General features: G+C 39.7%; 1 protein-coding gene and 1 non-coding gene across 6 annotated transcripts in view; both read left to right on the top strand.

Annotated features, from left to right (window-relative positions):
* The window catches only part of rhbdf1b (rhomboid 5 homolog 1b (Drosophila)), a 39,081-nt gene that overhangs the window by 928 nt on the left and 10,300 nt on the right, over positions 1-27,853 (top strand). For 3 of the 5 annotated variants that reach the window (XM_044338353.1, XM_044338356.1, XM_044338354.1), the window contains exons 2-4: positions 21,642-21,783; positions 22,257-22,390; positions 22,746-22,892. In XM_044338353.1, coding sequence (XP_044194288.1) covers positions 21,670-21,783; positions 22,257-22,390; positions 22,746-22,892 — 395 coding nt within the window. In that variant the 5' untranslated portion in view covers positions 21,642-21,669. Of the gene's footprint in view, positions 1-21,641; positions 21,784-22,256; positions 22,391-22,745; positions 22,893-24,568; positions 25,332-27,853 lie in introns of those variants that run through there. The other 2 variants (XM_044338355.1, XM_044338357.1) reach the window with 2 other exon arrangements.
* trnai-uau lies at positions 20,724-20,817 on the top strand. The gene is made up of 2 exons: positions 20,724-20,761; positions 20,782-20,817. It is a non-coding gene; the product is annotated as a tRNA-Ile (tRNA).

Consider the following 27,853-nt stretch of genomic DNA (forward strand, 5'->3'; position numbering starts at 1 on the left):
ATCCATCTATCTGAATTGTGTGTGTGTGTGTGTGTGTGTGTGTGTGTGTGTGTGTGTGTGCGTGTATGTGCGTGTGTGAGTATCAGTGTCAGAGAGAGTGAAAGAGAAAGAGAGGGTAAAGTATTCAATACCTTGTAGCCCATTGGCCTCTGTCTTTTATACTCTAAAATGCTGAGGTAAATCAAGACAAAGTTGCATGCACATACAGCCCATGGCACACACACACACACACACACACACACACACACACACACACACAAACACACAGGTTTTGAGAATGATAAATCGATTTGTAAGTGCTGCAGTCTCCGGCACTGTTGAGATGAAGGGGACCGTTTCGGTTGCTGGCTGCGCAGAAATCCCAAAGAGACAATTAAACTACTGACCCATGTCATCGAGGATTTGTTTTGGCTTCCTGTTTGGAAAGATGGTAGGAAGTAGACTTTTGGGCCAGTTGGCAGGAGCACACACACACACACTCACACACACCTGGAACAACCAGTCAGATTTCCTTCTGAGGGAGACCGGATTAGTGGCCAGGGTTTGAACCTGTGACATGCAGTGCAAAGTTGTACATGGAGAGTCAGTGTTGAGTTAATGGAGTGTGGCAAAAGGAAATGTGAAGATTCATATCTTGATTCTTACACACACACACACACAAACACACACACACACACACACACAGGTTTACTTAAGTCATTTTTTGGGTATTTACAAAGACTTACATTAATTTCCTGGAGACTTACCAAGACCATAACCACTAATTGCCTAAACCTAACCTTAACGTAACCCTAACCTTAACCACTGACCCAAAACCACTGCGTTTTACCATTTGGGGACACAGCTTTTGTCCCCAATTGCACAAGCCATCCCCGATTTTTACTGGTCGTAAGTCTGGTTTGTGCCCCTGAAAGTGACTTAAGTCATGCCACACACACACACACACACACACACACACACACACACACACACACACACACACACACACACACATCTCTTAGGGATCTCAACCTGAATACTTGTCTTTTTTGGTGACTGCAGGTTATGTATGAGATGTATAATCCTCAAAAATGAATACAAGCTTCTTCTAGCAAGGAACATTTCAAAAATTGTAAGCATTAATTTTACAAAATCTTGCTTTACTTTTTGTTTCATTTCACGCTGGTGGAAACATCTTGTGTGTTTCAGGTTGACTCGGACTAACTGACAGAATGTAATATTAGCTGTTGGTTTAACATCCTGTTTTGGAGGGAAAACACAAGTCTTGCAGTGTCCCTGGATTTGCAAATGTAAATAAAGTTTAAATATTGGACTATTTGTTGCAAAATGTAAAATCTTATATATTCTGATGCAACTTTGCAAAACAATACTGCTGGCTTTCCACCTTTATCAACTAAATTAGAAGTTTCCACGTGTTTCCTGTGCTTTTAGGAACAGAATTGTTGTCACAATTAAAGCTGCAACTATTGTTTTCATTATTGATTAATCTGCTGATTATTTTCTTGATAAATTGATTACTTGTTTGGTCTTTAAATGTCAAAATTAGCCTGTTACAACAAAGAAAAGCAGCAAATTCTTGCATTTGAGAAGCTGAAACTAGGTTGGTTTGGTATTTTTGCATGAAAAAATACTTGATAATAAATGATTAATATATTATCAAAAATGTTGCTAATTAATTTCTTAATAAAAAACTCACGTGATTCTTAACCCCCTCATCTGAACCTAAACCTAATCTTAATTTTAATCTCGCAGCACATCATGAGAAAACACTTTGAAAGTATTTCACATACAAAAAGTACACACAAACACACACACACACACACACACACACACACACACACACTGACTCTACAGGAAGCTGACAGCATCCTGGAAGACGTTTCATCCGGTGCGGACCATCACTACGTATGCGTAAATGTAAATAAGATAGGCGTCTGTGTGTATGGTGGCATTTCACAGGTGTGTTTTTTTCTCTCTCTTGTCTCTTTCTTCTGGCGCACTGAGCGCGCCGTGTGAAGCGTGTTTGAACAGGTTGGATAGAAAAGCAGCAGTGACAATAGCAGATTTATTTCTGGGCCGCTGCTCTCAAGAAGTGAATTGCACCTTCATGTTTATACTCCACCTCCACCGGGTGCATCAGGGTGGAAAACTGGTTTGGTTTTACAGAAGCCCTCCAGCATTTTCACAATGCATATTTCATGGCAGTTTGCCCATGAGTGGGTCTTCGCCAGTGCCTATAAGCTGTACTGTTTATCTTTCTTGTGTTTTGTGCCACTACTTGTCACTGCACAAGTAGTTCTTTAATTGAGGATACGACAGTCAAGACATTGTAACAGAATTTTGATGGCTGTTTGACTAAAGTAACTTTAACAAAAGCAGGAAACAAGAGCATGTGTATTATTGTGAACTCAACTGCCACGTTGTGCTGTTAGATACACTTCTCTCAATATCTTACTCAACTCAGTTGCTGCTTATATTTGATTCTTTCTACTTTTATTAGGGAAATAACCCATATCTAAAGGATGCATTTTCAACTGCAGCAGCTAGGCATCGGTATCATTTTAGTCATGTTATGTGCATTCATGTTGTGACAGAAATGAGGCGTTCAGGTGCCTATTTCAGTGTAATATGCCTGTCACAACTGTGCAGAGCCCAAGGGAATGTCTCCAAATTTCTTGTTTTGTCCGACCAACAGTCTAAACCTCAAAGATATTCTGTTTGCACAAATATAAAACAAGGAAAAACAAAAAAGAACACTCCTCACATTTCATAAGCTGAAGCCAGCAAGTTTTTGACATTTTTTCATGATAAATGGCTTGAAGCACTGGTTCCCAGCTTTTTTGGCTTGTGGCCTCTTAAAGCAAGTTCAGCCAAGGAAAGATCCCTTCCCTCCTGTTTCATCTGAATAGTTTTGCTTGTGGTGTGGCTTTAGGGATGGCAATGTCAATCTGTCTGTCAGTGTGTCAAACTGTCTGTTAGTCGCTCCACCTCTTCGGTTCAGGCTTAAATTTCTCAACAGCTACAAACCACAAAAATTTATGATGCCCATAAAATGAATCTTAATGACTCTGTTGATAACATGACTCTTAATCTAGCGCCACCATAAGGTTTACAGTCTTGAGAGAAATGTCTCCACAATTATTAGATGAATTGCCATGAAATTTGGTATAGACATTCAAGACATCCACTTAAGTGACCCCTTAACTTTCCTGCTAGCTGCTAGCTAGTCAGCCTCAGCTGGACTTTGTGTTTAGTGCACTTTAGTAAATGTTAGCATGTTAAACTAAGATAGTAACCATGGACAACTTTCTACTTGCTTTGGGGATCCTGAATTTTCCTGAAATATACTGACAAGAGCAGATAATTCAACTGTTAAAGTCAAATTCATGTTTCTGGACACGTTGAAGATGCCATGTTCACCATGTTTTCATTGGACAATGTTTTATTTGGCGTTACAAAGATCTATACAATAACCTTCTGTAGTTAAATACCACTGTAGTGCCATAAAAAATAAATGTAATATTAAAAATATGGTCTAGGTTTTCCATGTTGTATTTCTTTTTTCTCTCTGAAATTATTTCTTTTATTTGATTAAATTTGACTGTGAGATGTTACATGCAAAACCAATTGGTGACGTTCTGGGAATGAAATAGTGGTCTGTTTAATCCTCATGCTCTTTCATAATTATTCTGTTTATGATCCACATTTTTTTTTAACAGGATCTCTTGCCTATAGTCTCTTGGTACTTGTCTCTTTGGACATGTACATCAAAGATTAGCAGTGTCAGACTGTGAGTCACATGTGTTTCTGACTGAGCTCACTGACAGGTGATGACAGGAGCAACTGAGGCCGTCTCAGTTTGTTTTACTGTCAGTCCCCTGAAAGACAAAATGATCAAGATCTGAGTTGATCCCCAGTGATCTGGGCAGGGATTTCTTTAATCCTCTCTCTCCATCTCTCTGTCTCTCTCTCTCTCTCTCTTAGTACATGTATGTCTCTTTCAGTGGTTTTGATTCTGTCTCTCTGACGTGCTTACTCACGCTTTGGTATTTTTTTCAATTTCACACACGTCATCATGATAAAAACCAAAACCAGAATGGACTTATCAAATACCTTGATGGATAAACCTGTGCTGTCAGAGCACTCAGATCAGTCACAGTTTCTACCAAGAAACACAAAGCAAGTTTATACATGAATGCTATTTTTACTTCACAGAACAAAATAAATCATGACAGTATTTCAGTGATCAGCGGGGTGATTTTTAGAAATCTTCACATAGTACTCATTTATATTAAATATACATTTGCAGCTATACTAATCCTCTTTTCCTCACGCAGTGTGATTTTAATCTTTACTGTGTTGAAGTCATCCACTCACTACTGTGTTGCTGGTTTAATTTTCAGCTTAGAGATAGAAATAGGACAGCTGTAGGGATTGTGAGTCCATGAATTTAACAAAAGTATTGCACATTAGAGGGATTGTCAAGGGTTAAACTGTGACTGCAGGATCACTCACTGCACAGTGGAAGTATGGGCAAATGGGTCTCTGAGAGGTTATGAGTGGATCATTGAAATAAGGGTATGATAGGGGTGATGTGCAGTCGTACAGTTACTTTTAGAGGTGCAGAACATCTTATGAGTGATTGTAATCACAGTCCGTGCATTGGTCCAACTGTCAAGAGAATTGCACAGAGCCTTTTGAACCTTGTTATCACCATGGACACCTTACACATGAGACCAAAAGCAGGTAAGACTCTGACAGACACAACATTCAGTGCCACTTTTGAGCTGATGTACAAAAAAGTTGAACCTATCAGGGGCTTGTAACACAAAACAAGATTAGATGATTAGCTAGCTACAGTATCTTTAGGTTTAACTCAAGTTTTCTGGTTCCAAAATAGAGCCCAAGAACGTGAACGTGCTTGTAACTGGATTGGAAAACCCAGATTTAATTAGGCCAGTTGCTAACCACCTTTGTGATACAGGTTATCCAGGATCACTAATGTTACACCCAGTAAAGCAGGTGACCCAAAGAGAGTTGAATCTGCTTTGTGATAGAGGTTCCTGCTCATCTTGGAGCACATACCATTTGATGCATGTGTTTGGTAAAGACAGGAATTTTCCACTTAAAATAAGCAATAACATGCTTTTGAACATTGCAGAAATTTTGTTTCTCCAATTTGACATGTTGGAAAAAAACATCTTGAACTTGAAAAGGTAACAAAAAAGCTGGACGAATAGCAAACTGCTTGTCAAAAAGGAATTTTAATCTGCCCATTATGTGGTGTATACTGGTCTCCAATCTCTTTTTCAATGTCCGCTCGATGACAATGCTGTCCCCCAGCCAGAGTTCTCCAGAGGGACTCTAGACTTCTCTATGAATATCCTGAATAACTCCTCTCTGTTTCCTTGAAACCACAATTATGACCTCCATTTTTCCCCCTCTAAATATTCTTTTCAGTGCCGATTCTCTCTCCCCCCACTGTCTTACCCTAATGTGGCATCTGTGGGCAATTACCATTAACTTTTCATACAAGGCCAGCCAACAGAGGAAGCTGTTGTATTGGCGCACACAGCATGGGTTTGCTGGCTGCGTAGAGGGACGGCAGGAAGGAGGGATGGTGGGAGAGATGGATGGTTGCTGAGGAGGCCTATTCATGTCTCCAGGCAAGGCCATACTTGACTAGACACTTATTGTGACAGTGACCTTCCTGTCACCATACAGCTAACACAAAGCAGCTTCATATGAGAGTCAGCTGAGCTGCTCTGTTTGTCTCCCGTCCTGCTTCTCAACCCCTCACTCTCTCTCTTTACATATTATGAAAGTATATGGGATATGAAAGTCAGTTTTTGATACCCCCAAACCATTGCTTTGGCATAAGTATGTCACACAGCAGCTCAAACTCCAGACTTAATTGTTTATAGGACTGTTCTATCCCTTTCACCCCTACAAAAGTTGTGTTAAATGTTGGGAAAGTAACAACACAACAGGAGCAAAAGAAAGCTTTCTAATTAACCACATCATTTTATACCACAAATTCTGAGACTTCAGACCATCTACCAAACAGAGCTTAAACTTTAGCCTTTTGATGACACTATAACATGACAGCCAATGCTGATAGATGATAGAGGTCTGCTTGCAACCATGGGTTGGCAAGCCTATTTGTAGCAGTTAATCTAAAGGTGAGGCTGTGGGAGAGGAAACTTGCTGGTTTAAATCCTTGACTAGACTAGACGAGACTGACTGACAATGTCTGACTGCCATTTTGAAGCCTTGAATTTAGTGATTTGACCATTGCCATCTTTGATTTTTGGAGCCAGAAGTGACCATATTTGGACAAGAGGGTGGAGCTGACCCTAGAATTAGCTGCTAGCTTGGTTAGCACAGTGCATTTACAGTCTGATTAACTGTGATAATGCTAATGCTGCAGGTTGTGAAAAATAAAGATGCTTTAAAGCTCTGTACAGCTGAGGGGAACTGCAGAGTTGGGTAATAATTCTCTGTGGATTCATCCTTACAAGCAACCTCTTTTACATACAAGTAGTAATGTGATCCATTATCAATGTAATTGATTACAGCCGTTTTAATGTTTGGAAAGAAGATCATGGTTTCAGTCTCATTCTTCAGGTCATTTTTTGACTTTTTTGATAATTTAACCAAGATTTAGGTTCCCTAACCTCAAACAAAATGGTGTGAGTGCCTAAACCTATAACCACAAAAAAATGTTATCATGTTTTTGTTACCATGAGGGGAATACATAATTCTGACTGGAAAGTGGGGTGTTCAGAACATTATTATCCTATGACTCATCAGACTACAATGTTCTTATGTGGTCAACCAGTCCTCCACTCTTATCTTTTCTCCATTTGGGCTAAGAATTGTCTTACCATCTCTAGTTTGAGGGTGATAATGTCTTCAGTCGATAAACAGGATGTTGTTTCTATATGTGCTCACTTTTGATTTGATATTCATATTAGACTAAAAAAATAGTAAAAAAAAAAATGGTAGTGCTCATAAAGACTTAAAAAAGATTTGACCTGAATTATATAAAACTCATAATTATGAGTTTAATGTTTTCTTACAACAGTGTGTTGGAGTTCTGCCTTTTCAGTGTTCATGATGGATGTTTTGGAAGTGGGTTTGTAGCTGTTGGCAGAGCAGTCGGTCAGAAGGTTACATGGACTTCTGCAATGATATAGTCTTTATTTTAGAACACCAGTGTATCTCTTGCAGCCTCCCATATGACTGATGAGTGAGTGGTACATCCCAGATTTCAAAGTTACATTATTATCTTAATCACAGGTCATTAGACAATAATGTGCACTTTGGCCTCAATTACTCTACTTCATAGGAAGGTACTTAGTGCTGAGAGAAAGAACAAAATGTTAAGTGAAACTGTTCCCAGAACAAAACAATTATTGAAAAAAATATTTTAAAACAATTTAATTTCAACTACTTTAATTTCAATACCCAGTGGGAAAAAGAGGGGCAAGAGAAAAGAGAGAATTAGTTTCATACAGAAGAATCCACCACGTCCTACTGATTTATTTTACACCGGAAAGTAAAAATAGCATGCATGAATGTACTTGCTTTTACTCTTTTATCATTGTGATTAATATTCACAAGTGCTGTGTCAGCACAGGCTTATTTGTCATGAATGACAAGGCTATTCTTGTTTTGATTGAGCAAGATAATGGGAGATAAAACTTAAAAAAAAAACAGAGCAAATACAACACAGGAACAAAAAACAGTGACAGAGACAAAGCATACAATATAAAGCAGACAAAATAATAATATAAAAGGCAAGTTCACATGACCTTTATATTCCACGCAGGGCTGTTAACCTATGTTGAGGACATGCACTCACTTGTAAATACTGTTCACATCTTGTAGGGAAATTCACATTTTCTCTATTTGATTTAGCGCTGAATAATATGGAGGCAAACAAACATGCCTCATAATAGCCTCAAGTCGTTCAAGGTAATTGAATGCCAGATATAGTGTTGTATTGACCATGCACGGTATTTTTGACCCTCACACAACCATTTCTGCAGTAATAAAAATTATTTTGAGTTGTCTCATGATGTAATGGATCTACATGACAGCCTGAGGTTTTACTGTAGGAGATTTTAGATGAAAACTTGAAGCCTTTATTTAAGAATTGTGCTACAAGTGTGTGTAAGTTGAGACAAATTTACATTTTTGAGAGTTTCCTGCCTTCTACCTGCTGTTGATATGTTAATCATTGGCTGCAAAGCAGTGCCGGTGTAAAACAGAGAGCCAACCCTCAGCGTCAGCTCCTTCTCGCAAAGCTACTGCTGATTAGTCTCTGCTTCTTTCTGCTTTCCCTCTTTCAATTTCCATGTCTCTTTGACCCCTGTTTCTCTTCCTCTCTCTTTCACCCCCTCATCCTCCCTCACATCATCCTGCAGTCTCTAGCAGTTACTGTCACCAGCTTCTGCTTTTTAAGAGACTCAAGCGGCAGATGGGAACCAGGCATTCTTTCTGTTGAGAAAACTCTGATCCTCTCAAGTCCTACCTGGCACAGGAGCTGAGAAACCATTATACACTCTTCTGTGGCATATTTGGCAATTGAATGTGCCATAAGGTGTTGCTGGCTTTTTCTTTGGGGAGTTTTTCCATCAAGTCATTTCTGTTGTAATACCCTGCAGCTGGCAATGATGTTACTATTTATTATGACTTAACTTGAATTTGTTTTACCCAAAGCTTTTACTGACATGTTTTTCTTATATTTCCAATCTGATTAAGTCATTTTAAAGTACTGTCTTGCATGTTTAATGATCAAGGAGGCGTGTTTTGAGGCAGACCATTATTATATTAATATAGTCATGGATCAAAAGAGTATGTGAAAGTCATCGCTGGTAGTGACAAACACACAGGTAATTATCACCACTATCTGCAGTTCCCCTCAGCTGCATGGCCTGTTTTAGTTCCGTCTCACTGCTCACCAGCATTTTTTTCAGACACAATAGCAAAAAAGCTTTTGTTTTATGCAAAAAAAGCTCTAAAATCGAAGTGTACACTACCTACCCAACACCAAATAGCAAATAAACTGCTAAGTTAGCAGCTAGCCAGTGAACAAATTAGAAAATTTAGCGTTTTCCCTCTGGAGTTGGTGAAAACCAGACCAGAGCTAAAAGGAGAGGGAATATTGGACATACATTCATCAGGTGTACAGAAACCCGACTCCAAATGAATTCTAATGTTGCTAGATGTGTAAATAAGCAACTGTTTGCTAACAAGTTTAGCATATCAACTTAATAGGTCAATATTGTGTTCACAGGTTGTCTCTGTTACCACCAAATGGCCAAAATAATCAGTTAATGCAGGTTTTTGTAGTTATGTTTCTAGAAATGTGTCTAGTTTGAGTTAACATCCAGCCACTGTCTGATAGGATGATTATAGGAAGGGTTACATGCACTGTTACCTCTGCAGCTTTACCAAAACTAAACGTACCCTATGGCCCACAGGCAGAAACAGGTAAACTGATGCAGATGTTTGGCATAGCAGACAGACAAGCATGCACACGGACTCACACCACATGCATGGAGGTGTGAATTAACAAGCACAAACACGCATGTGTGTATACACTCATGCGCACCTAATAATCCTGTATTTTTTAAGTGTGCAGCAAGCGCACACACTTAAACTATGCAGATGAGTGTCACAACTTACAGTTTTGATTGAGAAAGATATTTTGTCTCTTTTCTCTCCACATTGTCATGCTGGTTAGACTCTGCTTTTTTGCAATGTCTCTCCTTTTGTTTTTTGCTCTCACTTGGTGCAGCATGTTTTTTTTGCTCTCTGTACCCCTCTGTTCCTTTCATCCTCTTCCAACATGACATGAAGTATTTTTTCTGCTTCTTTTTATCTCTCTCCATCTGTTGTTGTATTTGCCTTTCCTCTGTGCCTTTGCACATACCAGGTTGTCTCTAGACAGAAGCAGCAGTAATGTGCAGCTTGTGGCCACAGCTTTACTGACACTGTGGTAAAACATCTCTAGCTATACTCAATGCATACAGAACTTTTGCAATGTTTTGGTACTTCAGAAGCAGTAGCTACCTCGAGGTTTTATTTGATGGCCAGCCATGCAAAGATCACACTGGTTTTTTTTTAACTTGTCTTCCTGTGCAGAACGCTTTGTCAAAAATGTGTGGGTGTGAAGTGAAGTGCAGTGGGTCGGTGTTTTAAATAAATTCCAGTCTAGGTGCCTTTCCTGCTTCTGAAATTCTCGCCACAGGCCACATGTCAATCTACAGTAGGAAACGCTTGATAGTAGCCTATGCCAATCCTTTAATCATCCCTTAATGACTTTCATGTGAGACATGTCTCACTGTGAGAAAAAGATCTGAGACTTTTTGATTATGCAAAGCCAGGAGTGCAGGAAGTTTAGCTGTAACAGAGAAAGATTTCATCTTTCTCTGCTTTTGCCCTGGTTTCAAGTTGCCAATTAAATCTCTCCTGCTCAGACAGCTGAGTAGTAGAGAGAGATGGTTGCTTAATGCTTAAAGGCAGACAAAGCATGGAGGCCTGGCCTCTGATCACCTCTGATCGTCTGTGCTACTACTTATCTTTGTATAGTTAAGCAGCTTTTTTATGCTGTTCCCTTATTTATCGAGGCCAAAGGAAATTGTACCAGGAGTTGAAACACATCTTTCCTGAGCATATAAACTTCACATTCTGTCTCATTTTAAAAAGCAAATTTACACATTTTACTTACATCTACTTATCTTTAGTTCTAACTATCCATGCACATAAATTCAAAAACACATTTAAAAATTAAATTGCAGTGTCTTGTCTTTCCAGAGACAATTTCCTGTTTGCTCTGGATAATACACCACAGCTTACACTTATTTATTCAAATTTGTAAGCTAAGATTGTAAACTACTGTTCAAATGTGTAGAAAAAATAAAGGACCAGTGTGTAAGATTTAGTGGCATCTAGCAGTGAGGTTGCAGATTGTAACCAAATGAATACACCTCCCCTCAACCTCCCCTTCCAAGCATGTAGAAGAACCTACAGTGGCTGTGAAAGAAAGACAGAAAGAAAAACGCAAAAGGCCCTCTCTAGAGCCATTGTTTGGTTTGTCCGTTCTGGGCTACTGTAGAAACATGTAGGTGCAACATGATGGGCTGTGGAAAAAGACTTGCTCCCTGTGTAGATATAAAGGGCATCGAAAATACGATTCTTATTTTCATGGGATTATACACTAATCAAAACATGCTTACGAATATTATATTCCATATCTGCCAAGTCCGTTCCATTAGATGCCACTAAATCTTAGACACTGGTCCTTTAAATATTTGATCTGTAATCATCTGTTTGAATTCAAAATTCTCAGTGTAGAAGAACTGTACCTTGTACTCCAGTGGGGCATTATTGCATGCCCTGCTGCTCTCAGTAAAATTGGGTTTTGTTCTCTTTGCTAATGTAAAATGGAACTAGCGAAGCATAATGAATAGTGATGACACCAAACTATCTTCTAAGTAGTGAGTGGAATCACTTTGGATTCACCTCCATAAATGGAAAACCTTTGGATAAAAGTTGCGCTTGCTGATATTGTAAAATGCAGCTGCACCTTACAGTACCATTAGCTTCAAGTGAGGTAGCGGAGTCACCATGAATTAGCAGAGCAATGTTAATAACAACAATGTATTTTAGGGTTAGGAAGACACATTTTACGCGGGTAGGAGTACCTTGATGCCTTTGTTAAGGGAAGTGAATGACAAAGTTTTACTACAGGTTCTCAAACTGACTATTCTACAATCCCAAACTTGCCTTGCTAACATTTCATCGCTAATGTTTTAATGTGCTGCTGTGTTTTAAACCAGATTAGCTACTAACTGAATTATGCATTGGCTTATTTCAGGCAGGCTTTTGCAAATATTTATACACACATACCAGAGTTACTGATTTTATATGTGACTTGGCTCCTCATGTAGTGAATATTTCATATAGTATTCATAATTCATTATTCACGGGCAAGTGTCCCAGAAGACCACATACTGTATGTTATACCACTATATAACTTCATAAACAACTTTAACAACACACTTGTGATCACATACGAACCGAAGTCAGGGAAGTCTGACATTTATGAGGTGAATTCACTGACGTGGAAAGCAGGGTAAATAAGCTATAGAAAATAATATGCTCATTAGTGACACTTCCCCTACAAATGAGCAAAGAAAAAAAATGCTGCAAGGAGTTTGGCTCTTTGTTGGAATGTGGAAATTTCCAAGTGTACACTGGAGCTGTTATTTTATTCAGTTAGGCATGTTGCATTGTACAGTATGTGGAATCAATGATTTACCACAGACATAATCTTAGTGCATTTGAATTCTTGTACTTTGGGAAGAAAGCTGAGAAGTTAGCAACCGGAATTTGAACAATTACTGATTAATGCTCATTTCAGGGTAATTACTGATGAGTGTCCTCAAAGTGAGGTTTGGACTCAACCCAAGCACCACACACTGACCAGCTGTGGCACAGCAGCACCTAATAGACAACATTTTATTCCTGTTAGCTTGGAGCTTTTGCTAATGCTTAGATGTAGCATTTAAACATCAATAAATATTCCATCAGTGAGAAGACTTGCCGGGTTCACTTTGCATGGTGTGCCACCAGATCACACTTAACATAAAATTTGCGAGACTCTTTTATGGCACAGAAGGAGAACAAGTTGCTTTACAGAACAGGGCGAGGGCACTGGTTTTCTACTAAAAACGGATTTTGAGAGTTTCTCACAATGGCAGATGGTGCACGGATTGAAGGCAGATGGAAAAATCACTTTGAAAATGTTCATCCTCTTCAGTAAAGTGAATGAGAAAACCAAACGTCACCAGGGAGTGGGCACTGGATGCAGGGCTTCAAAGGCTTCAAAGGCCTTTTCTGTGATGGGAGGTAAGAGGGCTTTGGGAAAATATGGTCTTAAGTTTAAGAAATACCAGGACTGACAAAGAAACTAGCATGTACAAAGCTATAAACTAGCTTGACCACAGCCTTTTTTTGACTGTGACGTATTCCTGTATAAAAAGGTTACACATACAGTAGCTGTAAGTAGCTGCTTCCTGTGTGTGTGTGTGTTATGGTTTTTTCTGTGTGCGTAGGTGGATGGGACACATGCCAGCTCCAACACACACTTTTGAGAGTTGAGGCGTAACAACTCAGTGGCTGATTGACTAGTGAATTGCTCACTATCACGTAATCTGTGGTAACAAGACAGACACCACAGAACAATTAAGGCAGCGTTTAGACAGATGACTTCAACTCATTAAGACCCCCGGTGTGTGTCTGTCAGTCAGTTTTGGAGAAGATTCAACCCCTCAAACTACAGATTAGGAACCAGTGTTGTGACTTGTACAGTCAACAGATGGTTTGTTTTAACATTTAAAAGCCTGATAGGCTTTTGGCAGGCTGCCTGGTATATCTGTGTCATTTCTTGTAAAAATGTTTACACAGTTTAGTTTGTAAGTGGCTCACACTCCATCACCTAAAAGTCTTTAATCCTGGAACATATGCTACACCAGCCCACATGCTGCACCCCTGGTCAATATCACCAACCTTTGAGATAAATCTACATGGCACAGTAGAGAATCAACACTGCTGCGACATGGTAACAGCATGTTTGTTTGCTGTAGAGATAAGCTTCAATCGTGCCCTTTCCCCGTCCCCAAATCCCATCCTCAGTTCCCTGGTAAGGGTCAAGGTAAATAGAATTACGCATTTGATGTCTGATTGAATTCAGAATTCATCTGCATATTACTGCAGATGGAGAAACGAGAAGATCAGTGAGTTCTTGTTTTCTCTGAAGATGATGTTTGGAATGCGTACAGGAAACAGACGATGATATAATAAAGAGGGTGATAGAAGTCAAGATATCAAAGTGGAATTTGGATAAAATATTTCTCAGGAAAGAGATACAGTAAATATTTTCTCTATTAGTGCTACTTCTCCCCCATTTATCATTTATTGTTTTTACTTTGTGAGAAGACGATTTTAATAACTGACATACTGCTTCTATTGCGCCAGATGTTTAATCTCTAATGTTTGTAGGAGTAGCAGCAGATTGTGCATACACATACATACACAAACTCAGAAAGGAAATGACCTACTGTGTTATGACTGTAACATCTGGCACAGATGAGAGCCCAGAGCATACATAGTCCTGTAGTGTCGGGTGGAAGGTTGGGGAGGGGTAAAAGCACATAGCATAACACACTGTTAATCTACAGTATGTGACCCACTGATGTTTTATTACGTCACAACAAACAAGATACAACATGGTAAATGCTAAATTGTGATTAAAGGGGATGTTTTTCCTCATGACAAATGACAGATTTGATGATAGAGTTGTTGTTTAGGTCAGTTAACTTGTAAAACACTCTCTTAAATTTATTTTGCTACAATGCTTTTAATTGATAATTGAATAGCTGATGATTGATGATAATTCTACCTTATGAAACATGCACATGTGTGACAAGGAATCCGTCAGTGGTGGAGTGTGCTGACCAAGTTCAAGACCCTAGCTTTCACCTGGAGCAGGCAATTTTCTTGTCACTGTCCTGAAAAAATTGCATTAACATCAAACTTAAAATGGGCCCAGCGGTGCCGTCGGGCAGATTGTAGTGCCTATTAGACCAGAACAATGCCAGCATAATAAAGTTCAAATCCACCTGGACTGTCTGAGCATTAATCTGCTGCAGAGTCCCCAACCAATTAACTTGGATATGCACTGGTAATTGTCAGTTTAACAGCACCTTTCTCTAAGAGAGCAAAGAAAAGACATGACTTCTCCTTCAATATACTATTTACCTGTCAAACAAAAAAATATATCTGTTTGGAGACTGAATTTCAGCAGGAGTCTTGTTGTTGTACGATGCCAGTTTTACACAGGTTGCTAAATTTGCTTTAGACAGGGCAGTCTGCAACAACTGAAATTAAACCAGCCTCAGCGAACCTAAGAATGCTCTCGTCAGACGTTTCCACCATGCAAAGTATGTCATTTTGGTATTACACTGACTTTTGAGGAATCACAAGTAGTGAAATGGTCTGTTATTTATACACCACAAAATAAAATCTCAAAATAACATAGCTATATATAGCAGGTTGCATCCAAAATATTGGTACAATCCTGCAACCTAGATTTGTCAAATCAATATTCTGACTGTACATTAAACGTGAAGCAGCAGAGTTAATAAAAGTCTTGCATGTTTACTGAAAAAAGTAACCCTCGTGTGCAAGGATGAGTAGAAATAAGAGATAAGAAAGAAAGAGTGGGGGAGGGTGCGAGGTGTCATCGAATAAAAGGAGTCAGAGAGGAGATTAGGTTTCGGACTGCTTAACATGCAGTAAAGATCCATTGAATATTAAAGCTTACTGACATGCAGTAAGAGTGAGTTTCCATGCCACAGTGGTTGATTGCCTTGGCCTCAAACACCAGAATCAGGGAACAGTGTTAAGACAAGTCTTGCGTGGGTGCCAAAGGGAAGCCTTTGTTTTATTCTGTCTCGGCATGTCAGGAAGTGTCACCCTATGTAAAGAGGATCCAATTACACCACTGTTCTGCAGCAGTCCCCTAAAGGCGTTACAATACGGGCTGCAAAAGGTACACATTTCCTGTGATACTTCTTGAGTTGTCATTTGACATTACTAGCGGTGTGATGTTATCCAAGAAGGCTTTCATACCAGACTGGACAGTTGAAAAATTAATGTGAAAATGATTTCTTTCAATATAATAAAACATCTTTGAACTTCCTGTTTTGTTACAGTGTCACACTGAATCTTTCATGCCAGCATGTTACTTCCTCCTGATATAAATCTAAGAGGAAAGGCAACTGAGAGCATGTGCATGACAATCTTTGGCTGCTAAATCTCAGCCTTAGTAGAATAAAAAAAATGACATGTCATGTCGAAGCTCAGAACTGAAAACCTATGATGACACTAACTTTCACTTCTTCCGTTTTGACAATGAATACCTATGCATTAAAGACACCACTTCCTGCCGGGTGTTGATGACACCATCGTAGCGCTTTCGGCATCCAATCAGGGATCGGTATTCGCCTCTGTGGCCTGACAGCAGGACGATATCATGTGGTGTACAGCACAGGGATTACAGCCTCTAATCTGCCTGTCATGAAAACCCAACTAGAGGGAAAAAAAGAGAGAGAGAGAGATCATGATGGAATGACAAATGGCGGATGTTGGAAACAAGATGAGAAAAGAGAGGAGATTGATTTTGGACCACACGACCACCCTTCGTCGGCCGTATGGAGAGTTGTAAAAACTTGACGTGGGAGACTGACGCACAGACTGTCAAGTGAGTGTTTATATACTGTGTGTATGTGAGCATGTGTGTAGGTTTGCATTCAGGCTTTATTGTACAAGCACATCTGAGTCCACACAAATACACACACTGAGTATCACCACCGCAGAATAAGCAAAGGATGTGGTTATGGATTGTTCTGGAGAAGGTTTCTATTTGCAGGGGTGTGTTTATCCTCAGTGACCGTAAGAGAACGCGCAGGCTTCCACATGTGACCACAAAGAGACCAAAACACGGGTATTTGAGAGGCCAAAGGACTCAAACTCATATTTTTCTTTATGGCTACATACCAAGCTGGTCTATGTGTGTTTATTTACACATTATGTATATAGTGTGTATTTACATAATCCTCAGAATGGTAGAAAAATGAGGAAGGTAATTCAAAGGGAGAGCGTTGCATTTCTCTTCACAAGGTGTTTTGTCTGGGCTCAGAGTTAAAAGCTACTGTGTGTCTTTTTTTAATGACATTGTTGCATCTTTCAAATCATTCTGAAATCATACGTTTTTCTTCATAGCACAAGATTAAGAGTCTCCAGCCATGCTAGCAGCTCTTTGAGGCTGCTCTTAATCACAGTGGTGCTTTGAGCTAAATGCTAACGTGCTAATGTTTGGTAAGATCTTAATTTAGTGTGTTAGCATGCAAACATTTAATCTAATTAGCACAAAACACAAAGTACAGCTGAGGCCAATGAGAACATGATTAGTTTTGCACATATTTGGTCATAAACCAAAGTATCAGACAAATAGAAATTTTGACCTGATGATGAAAAGCTGGATGAAAGTTAAAGGATCACCAAAGTCAATTCATCCTGTGGGCTGTATTAATGTCTGCCCTACATTTTGTGGCAATCCATTCAATAGTTGTCAAGACATTTTACTCAAAACCAAAAATGTCAACCTTATGGTGACGCCAGAGGAAAAGTCCTGGGATCACCAAAGTTAGTAGGATTCATCCGATGGAGATTATGAATGTCTGTACAAAATTTATTGTTAATCTGTTTAATAGTTGTTGAGATATTCCAGTCTGGATAAAAGTTATTGATCGACCAACATTGCCATCCATATAGCCACGCCACTAGCACTAAAAATGAGGTGCAGTGTTACCAAAGTGTCTTTTTCAGTACTTTCACTACAGCTGGAAATATTCAAATGCTTTAGAGTAGCTTTAGCATTTAGGATTAAAATAATAATTAAGCTGACTTTTTAACATATTTAAAACATTTTATAACTAAGTCTATACTACTCCCTATATTGGGGAATTACAGAAAGTGATGAAGGCCAGAAAGCTACAAAGATTTTGTCAACCATGAGAATGAAGTTACCCAGTATGAAACTCTAAATCTAAATTCCCAATTTTTCTCTGATATAAAGGAATCATTCAGGGCGAGATCTATTGTAGAAGAAAGAAATACGAATGTCCACACCCACAGTAACCTCAGTAGATCAGTATGTAAGGCAACAAGACATGATGTGTTGTTGAACTGCATGGATATGCGTGCTCAGCTCATGCTCTTGCTGTGCTACTACTCCCCTCCATAGCTGAGTAATTACACTCTTTATTAGTCCAAACACCCACCTTTGACTGAGAGCCACAAGTTCACACCTGTCCTGTAGGTACTGCTGTGTTGCCTCCTGGGAAATGTAGGAGATCGCTGCTTGAGTAGATAAGGCATGGCTTGGTGAGAGTGGATACACTAGAAAAGAGAATGATGCCTTTTTAGTGCAAAATAAACTGATTGCATTTGACAAGTGAGAGTAGCCAAAGGAGGACTTTCCCTCAAGGTTTGGCATGTAGTGATGGTTTGATCTGAGATCTTCCCAAATATCCCAGTGCGACTATGTGAGAGTCTTTGATTGTCCATGTCTCTAGGGTTTGGAAGCACACCCTGTCCTGTCCGTGTGTATTGAGAAGTCCTCCAGCTGCCAGAGTTGAATATCTTTCAGCTCGTTAGACTTGGCTTTGGACAGAAGTCTGAATATCAGCTCCAGCACCATGTACTGTATGATGGAAGAGATTATTGTTCAGCTAATGGTTTTATGGCAAAAGAGGGTAGCCTGTAATTTCACTCACAGCAATGAATCACAGAATGATTCACAGCTGAGATCTAGTGGAGCTCCTGGTTGGTGGTCGCTCGTTATGTCCAAGAACCCCATGCGGATGTCCTATTATCCAGTAATAGTCCCTTCACTCCCGCTCAATGACTTCCCTTTGGCCAGCACAACAAAAGCTCCAACTTGAGAAACATTAATGTTTTCTCAAACTGAGCAGCAGCCAGAGAAATTTATTCACATTAAATGTCATTTTAGTAAAGTGAACAGGGGTTTAGGAGAGGGGGGAGTATAATGTTTACCATGTTCTTGGTTTAGCATGTTAGCATGCTATCATTTGCCAATTAGCACTAAACACAAACTACAAGTTTAGCAAGTATTTGGTCTTAAACCAAAGCATTGGTTTCCTGTGGTGGACACAAATATAGTTGTCAAAACATTTTGCTAAAAACCTCAAATGACAAACTAATGGTGACGCTAGAGGAAAAGGCAGGGGATCACCAAAGTTATTAGGGTTCAACATAGGGGTACCATGGATATGTGTGCACAAAATTTCTTAGCAATCCATCCAAACGTTGTGGAAGTATTTCAAGAAAAAAGCAAAAAGTAAAAGTCAATAGATAACCAATTCATGCTGAAGGGGGGACAAATTTCATGGAAATTGAGCCAGTTTCTGGATGAAAGTTTTTTCTGCAGTGCAGAAAAACAAATATGATAGAAGATACCAGATATACTGTAGTTAAGCTAAATTAGAAAGACTGTCTACTAGAGCTGCAACGATTAGTCTATTAACCGAATGACAGAAAATTAATCGCCAACTGTTCTGACAATCGATTTATCGTTTTAAGTCATTTTTTTTAAGAAAAAAGGTCAAAATTCTATGATTCCGGCTTCTAAAATGTGAATATTTTCTGGTTTCTTTAGTCTTCTATGATAGTAAACAGAATATCTTTGGGTTGTGGACTGCTGATGGGACAAAAGAAGACATTTGAGTTTGCACCTTGGGCTTTAGGAAACTTTATAGACCAGATGACTAATTGATTTATTGAGAAAATAATCAACAAATGATGATGAAAATAATGCTTAGTTACAGCCCTACATAATTTGTCCATCAAAGTGCACTGTCAAGATTTATTTTTCAACTGTAAAATGTCGCTCAGTACATCTTGCTGACCCTTTACACACACTTGGTCATACACAGACACACAAACGTGCACAAATACTTAAATAACCAAATTTAAGGGATCCTTATTTAAGATGTTTTCTTATTTTTCTTTGATTAAAAAACACATATGAGCACATGAATGTGAGAATATGAATAAACACCTTTTAGTCGAATGCAAAGCTGAGCAATGGAGGATTGACTTATTGAGGCTGTGTCAGAGTGGTGTTGATTCAACTCTGGTTGTTTATCAGACTGTAGTTTATAGTTGAGTTGAATGAACCTTTTTGCGAGACAGTCTTTTGCATCACAAAAGTATGACTTGCTGACTTCTATCTTTGTCTCTAAATTAACTTCAGAGCTTTCATACTAGTAGTGGCGTCTATTGAAATAAGCATGTTCTGCTAATCTAACATGGATTATTTTATAATAAATTATAATAAATATTAGTATTTTGTGTGTGATGTAGATCTAGTAAGACAATTGACTTCATTATTTTGGAAGTTTTGTATGTATTTGTAATGTAAAACCTCAGATATTTAGTGCTATTGTTATATATGGGACACAGTAAACAGCAGATAAGTGCTGATGAGCTCAGCAGCTTGAAAATGCATTTGTCATGAGGGCAAGAAATGATTACTGTTTGTGCTGGCACTTCATATTAAAAGTTACCACTGAAAACTGCCTCATTGGCTCCTGGTTAGCTCCCTGGCTTTCACAGAGAAGTCTTCAACTTTCACCTAAACGGTTAAGCAGGAAAACCCCTGTCACTCTCCAAGAGCCTTCTTTTACCCATAAACCCATTAACCAGCAAACAACAGGATGAGCAGAGGCTTTGGCGCTCTATTTTGTGGCTTTCCCTCTGTTTGTGTAGCTCCGTTGCTCGATTTCTCAGGTTCTCTCTCTGTTAGTAGGTGGCCCGCTGCACTCAGACCACTTTTCCTTAAATTAAATGTCTGTTTGAAAAGGATGGGTGTGCACTCAACTGTGAGTAATAGCATCTCTTTCTGAACTGTCTGTCTCTCTTCACAGAGGGCATGTGTGAGTGTGTGAATACAAAGAGAGAGGGAGACTGATATCCTTGAGAATCTTAGCGCCATCTTGTGGTGGTGAATCACCTCTGCACTTTACTCCAAAACACTGGCATCATTCTCTGCTGATAAGCAGGCTCCAGTGGCGCAATCGGTCAGCGCGCGGTACTTATAAGACAGTAGCCAGCAGAGCAATGCCGAGGTTGTGAGTTCGAGCCTCACCTGGAGCAGTGAAGTTTTAACCTGTGCAGGGAATCACAGATAAACTCTGACTTGATTACAGAAGAGCTGACACAGTAGCAACAATGGTTCATCTGTGAGATTATTCTACAGCAGACAGAGCCTGCCATTGTTGAGGAAAACCAAACACAGAGCAATGCAGCTCTGTTGCTCATTCGACTCATTGTTTCCACCTGGCCTTTATATTTAATTAAGGTTAGATATTTGTATTTGAAAACTTTCACACTATTTTGCCACTGAATGTTTCAAATAGAGACATCTTTGTGAAGACAGTACATCTGGCTGTGTTTGTTGAACAAGATTTATGTATTATATATATTTTAATGGCCACCTCACCTGGTAGAAAACTCAAGTTTATTTTAAGAAGCAATGTTGCAGGAATAGACATTCCTTGTAGGTTACACACACAATATAAATCACATCAGCACCTGAGATTATTAGAGAATCAATAATTGGTCTGTAAATAAAAAACAATAGAAACCTGAGATGAGAAAAGAGGAATACAAAAAACGTACCAATGAGAAAAAGAATACACTGTAACCCCTGGGTGCATGGTGCATTGTGGGAAGGACTGGAAGACGAATAGGCGTGATGCAGTTCAGCGTCGCTGGTTTATAAGTTATTGCAGAAGATACTGATGGCTGGCAGACTAGTGGGTTTAAACATTTGGATTAATGCACTTTCTGTCCAGTTATTATAATTACACAATAAAGCTGCTCAGTTTTGGTTTTTGGCTTCAGACAGCTGTAGATTTTTTTACCGTGTGAATTGTCCTACAAACCCAGTTCCTTGTCTGTTTGTTTGTGTTATCCAGCTGGCAGGCATAGGGGGAGCGAGTGAGCATGGATGAGCCGGGCAGCAGGAGCAGCAGCCTGCAGAGGAAGAAGCCGCCATGGCTCAAACTGGACATCCCCACCATCCAGCTGACGCCGGACGACACGCCCACACACACCCAGGTACACACACACACAGCGGTCAATATCTACAGATCAGAGAAGCAGAGGGGGATTTATAATGGAAAATGGGAAGTCGAAGATGCAGTTGCAAAAATGAGTGTGTAACTAAAAATTCATGTGCATGAAATTTCACTTTTGGCCTAAAATATTAGTTTGCATTAAAATCTTATTTCAAGGTTCGGTAGCTTTTTCTGGAGCTTTCAACCGCATCTCACAGTCTTCCTCAGCATTTTGCTTACAACTGTGTCACATGTTGACAACTAAGCTATCACCAAGACAACTGAACACACTCCATCCACTGAGGAAGACAGTGAGATGTGAAAGAAATCTACCAATCAAGGAAAGCTTTACCTCCAGCCAGTCTAAAACTGTTTAAAATTTTTAGACTTTCACCGACTTATACTTATTTCACATTTACATAACTTGGCACACAGGATGGCTTCATCATTTGTGTGTGTGTGTGTGTGTTGCAGCCAGTAAAGCGCCTGCGCAGTGTCAGCATGCCAGGAGAAAACCCCCAGACCTGCATCGCTGCCTTGGAAACTACCAACAACTACCTCAGACCTCCTCTGGAGAGATTGCCCTCCATTACACAGTCCATCAAGAGGTTAGACACACACACACACACACACACACACACACACACACACACACACACACACACACACACACACACACACATACTAATAGAGAAACATTCCTAGAAGGAACAATCCTCTTTCCTCTCTGTTGATTTTCTCCAGCTGCTAATTTCCTCTGACTTCTGCATGCTTCATCTTCCCAATAATTCCTCTGCACTAATAAATTGTTTACAAAACTAATTTCAGCTGTAACCTCCTTTGAAATTAATCGTTTCTTCTCTCTTGTCCTCCCTTTCCTCTGATTTTACCTTATTTATTATCTGCTTTCCCTCCACACATGCTTCCCTGTCCTCTTCTCTTCTTGTTGAACTGTGTGTAAAGTGAGAAAAGGGTGCGCTTTGAGCGAGTCAACACAGTTCCGCCAAAGGGCCAGAGGGGCCCCAGGAGGGTGTCAACCGTCCGACGGCGGTCCTGCATCCCCAAAATACTGACCCGACGGCGTTCATCTATACCTGAAAAGATCATCAGGTACAGGAAAAAATGGAAAAGAGAAGGATAGGTTCACAATTTTTCAAGTCTGTCTTTTAAACAACAGTTAGGTGTCCATATGAACATTGAAACAGGTTTTGCTCACTGCAATCATTCCTCCACTTAAACCTATATCTAACACATCACCACTTAAAAACAACTCATGTATGTGAGCACGTCACATCTGAACGCTTTTTGTTGTTTGGTGGTGTGTTTTTTTCCAATTTTAACATGTGCAATGGAGCTTCATTGCAGAAAATAGTCTGAAAATTTGAGACTAAACTCAAAGCTTTAAGAAGAAGATTTTCATTTTATCCCATTTTTGATTAGATTTTTTTTTCAGCAGTAGCCATTCAACTTATTTTTCCCTTTGTAATTACCTTCCTGTAGAGCAGCTTTCATTGTTACTTGCAGAGGAGATGTGAGGGATTCAAATAGCATACCAATGCAAGGGATTCAAAAGAAATGATCCATGCAATGAGTATTCGGTACTGGTCGACCACAGTATGTGGGACCACACTGTCGACTTCAAATAAAGCAAGTTAAGTAGTTGTCAGATTTTGCTATTGGTCTCTCATATGCAAAAAGTTTCTTTCTATACTCTCCAGTCTGCGTTGACGTCCAACAGCGTGAGATCCCTCACACAAGATGAAAGTTATTGTGCGTTTTTTGCACCTGTGTTCTGTAAGCAAACCACCCACAGCTGTGATGCTTTGGAAAAGATGACGTGTGAAGGCTGCACATAAGCCCTCTCTTTCTTTGTACACAGACACACAAAGACACACACACACGAACACAGTGTATCAGTGTCAGTCCGGGTGGCATACAGGACCACATGGTTTGAGACACACAATATAATACAATTACTCATAGTGACTATCTATGCGCCTCACACAGCATGTGGGCCACATCAAAGCGACCCCTCCTGCTGCGTTAAATTGAATGTAAATGTTTGAACACAGGCTAAAACATAGAGACATTCTCTTCAAAAAGAGTGTCTTAATGTCTTCACTTTATCATGCTGAGGTTTATTAGCCTTGTATATATGTGTGCATGAGAGAAACCGAAATAATCCGTTTGATGTTTATGGGAGAATTAATTGGATTGAGAAGTAGTTTGTGTGTTGTGTACATGATTTGTCGGAGGTTAGCCGAGGTGCCTCCTCAAAAGAGTTAAACAACTATTCAAACAAAATGTGCGTGTGTGTGTGTGTGTGAACTTCATGCTTGTGGGGAGGGCACCATGATGTTTGTTGACCTGAGGGATTACTGGGAAGCTCTTTATGAGTCATTTTTCACTTTAAGGAGACATTCATTTCGACAGATTAGGCTACAGAATCACACGCATAATCACTTATTTTGGTTACACTGATGCTCGTAATGATAGGTGTTTGAACTGTGAGTTGACACGCTCAGCTGCACTTCTTTTTAGCTGCTGACACGAATATCTTAGCTGTGAATCAAGGTGCGGGTTGTGAATCGGAGACCTTTGTGGTGCTTCTGCTCCAGTGTGTGTGTGTGTATATGTGTGTATGTGTGTGTGTGTGTGTGTGTGTCATGTCCAGGCATGTCCCAGTGCCCTCCCTCCTCCTCCTCCTCCTCCACCTCTCCTCCCTCCTAATGTGTATGATGTCCTATCTTCCCTCCCTCTCTCCTTCTAATCTCTCATTTCCTGTGTTGTGGGGTGCTGGTATGTTAGAAGGAGAGCCGGTGTTTACACACACTCCCGCAAAACAAGGCAGAGAGACACACACACAGAGAGAGACAGAGAGAGAGAGAGAGAGAGAGAAAGAGAGAGACTGGACCTGATTGATAGTGATCGTTGTTGCTCTGGAAAAAGGAGGGATATTCAGTTTGACGAGGACCAGAGCTGCTTTCTGTTTTCATCCTTTTTCACATGAACTCTGGAGTGGCAGTTACTCATACGCTCTCTCACACATACGCAGTCATATGGAAACTCAAATTGCGTGTGACATAAGGTCAGAAAATTGAAGATCCTCCCGTTCATCGTGTGCTGAGTGAGCAGGACCAGCTGGAGGAAGACCACTGCAGAGTTCCACATCAGGACGATCAGATTCCAGTCTGACCGAGGGGATGAACTCCAGCTTCCCTCTAACCTTTGATTAACTAAGAGCTCACTGGAGGTCATGGATGTCACACAAAGTCTGGACATGTGGCGATCATCCTCTCTTTTTGCATAACAGCGAGCGCTGGAAGGTACTGCTGGTCTGGATATCAGGAAATCCCCTTGTGGAACATTGTATGTGTGATGTGCAGGGGGATCAGTTTGCATTCAGCGGATCAGGGTTTAAGACGGGTCAGGGGATAAGCAGGGACAGTATGTTAGTGATGCTGGGGATGGAGGCGATACAGCTCCACAGTCCCTGCCCCCCTCAGGTATGACCCAGACCTTGATCCCCTCCTGGAGCACTCTGGACAGGTGAGTGTGCTGTGGCAAAGAAGAGAAAAAGAAACAGAATAATTATGTTGATGTGAGCGAACTTGACACACTTTGGTCAGTGGATGGAAATGTTGAGCAAAGCCCTTGTTGATGTGTTTCATTCCTTGTGGAAGGATTGAGGTTTTAGCTGAGACAGGCAGCTTATATTCTGATATTTCAGTCGAATGTTTTGGGTTTTACTGATTGGTTTTATGATTGCCAACATCTACATGTAATACTATACTGCTTCGTCCTCTCTTTAAGCAGCGGTGGAAATAGTATTCAGATCTTTTACTTAAAGGAATAGGTTAGCATTTTGGGAAATATACTCGTTAGCTTTCTTTCTGAGAGTTAGATGAGAAAATTGATGCCACTTTAATGACTGTACAATAAATACAAAGCTCCAGCCAGTTTAGCTTGCCAGCTGACTAACTGAAAGTAACCACAGAGTACAAATACCTAAAGTCCCGCAATTAAAGTCGTACTTAATTGAAACTGAAAAGTAAGAGATAAATGAAGTGTAGTAAAACAGAAGAAATTTACTTCACATACTTGCTGTCTTGTTTTGTTTAATTGTTACAGATATTTGGGAGTTGAAGTCATGACCAGCTGATATTTTGTAACAATGTCACCTTTTGTCTCTTTACTTTTTGAGTCAAATTTGTGCCAGAAATCCACAAAATGAATCTTTGCTCAGTTTATTTTCTTGTTAGGCTGTGAAAACATTTGAACAAGCATTTAGATCGTCTTACTTTAGGGCGGGGAGACCATCCATACCTATTCAGTGATGGGTTCATTTTAAATTTCCGCCCTAAAATGAAGAATTCCTTTATGAAAACAGTAGTGAACTCCTGAAAGGATAAAAGAAACGTTGAAAGAAACTAAAATGGCCTTGCAGATTTAATAAAAAATAGTTTTAATTCTCAGTGCTCATATTTATCTTCTCTATTTGTTCTGTTCTCTGTTGGTCTTAGTGGTGGCTTTTGTTTGGATTGTATTCAGATTTGCCCCTCAGCCTTTTCTCCCTGATGAAATGAATGCTGTCTAAGCCTATAATTACGGTACAGTTGATTACTGCTTCATGTGTACCAGCCTTACCTGCAGGATAAGAAAGCTAATTCATGTGGCTTAACATTGCTTTAATCTTTGATGGGTGATGGATTTGTGCTGTCGTCAAGCAGTCGTAAATATTTTATTTCAGGTTTTGTGTGGGCGAACATGACTTGCACGCTTGTCAGTGCTTGTGTGCACGCAGACCGATACCCGCTTATCTAAACAGACACACACAAACAAACCAGTGTTTCTATCGAGTGTTTGCGTCACATTTTACCATCAGTATTGTAGATTTTATGTCAATCTTGATTGTTAACTGTATTTAAGGGTGCAATGTTTTTCCATAATATAAATATATATATGCAATACATATAATGTATATATATATATACATATAATATATATATATATATATATATTTCCTCCTCTCCTGCTCAGTGAGGCCCAGTCTGGGTCTCTCTCAGCTTTCCCAAACCTGTCTTCTTTCTAAGAAATCCCTCTCACTGAGGACAACAATCAGGGTCGCGCCACCCCCCTCCCTGCCCTTGCGCAGCCTTAAAAGGCTTCCCCAGCTGGCGTCCTTCTTGATGATGAGTGTTTATTACTGAATGTTCTGCTCTCCAAACAGTTTCCCCCAGCATGGCCTTCCCCTCCTGACCGGTTCACACACAACCTGGCAAGCAGGCACTGTTTCTTGGAATAAAAGGGACCTGGATGCACATACTGATGTAGAGCAGGCATTAATTGTGTGAAAATGACATACACACACAGCCAAGTCAGGTCATCTACTGCAGGACTTATCAGGCAACATCTGCTTCTGTATTGCTGCTGCTACTGGGCAGTAGAGTTTGTGTATAGAAATAAACAAACTCTTTGGTAAATTTTCTTTGTGATGCAGCCAAATCTGTTTCATCAGTTTCCATTCACCCTTCATGCTCTACCCAGTCTGTTTTTTACATAAAGACCTAGCTCAAACTGATAAAAGTGTTTTTCTTTTTGTAGTTGTGTTCTGGTTTTCTACCTAATATTAGCAAAGTTGCATAATTAAAGATCACAAAACCAGATGAAACAAATGGCAATCAACAAACCAGTCGACTAATCACCTAACGACCAGCTGCAATCAATCAACTAATCAGCATATTGTCCGGCTAATTATGGAGGATGTACACAAATCAAGCCTCTCAAAGAATATTTAGTGTCTACCTAGAAATTATGGACATAAATAAAAGATAAAAACAGATTGAAATTTAAGACAGATACGTTCTCATTTCAGTTTCTGTGATATTTCAATGGAGTTCAGCCCTTTATCATGACTTTCAGATGTACTGTAACTGATGCAGAGTTTTTACCATAGAGCAACAGTAAGACAAGTCATGCTTATACTGAAAATTGCTCATTATCTTTTTTATCCTTTAACAGAAACCTAAATTGTAGCAAAGGGGCCCCTGGCAAAGCCAGTTAGTGAGTTG

The sequence above is a fragment of the Thunnus albacares genome, chromosome 20, assembly GCF_914725855.1.
Source record: "Thunnus albacares chromosome 20, fThuAlb1.1, whole genome shotgun sequence".
In the NCBI taxonomy this organism is placed as follows: Eukaryota; Metazoa; Chordata; class Actinopteri; order Scombriformes; family Scombridae; genus Thunnus; species Thunnus albacares.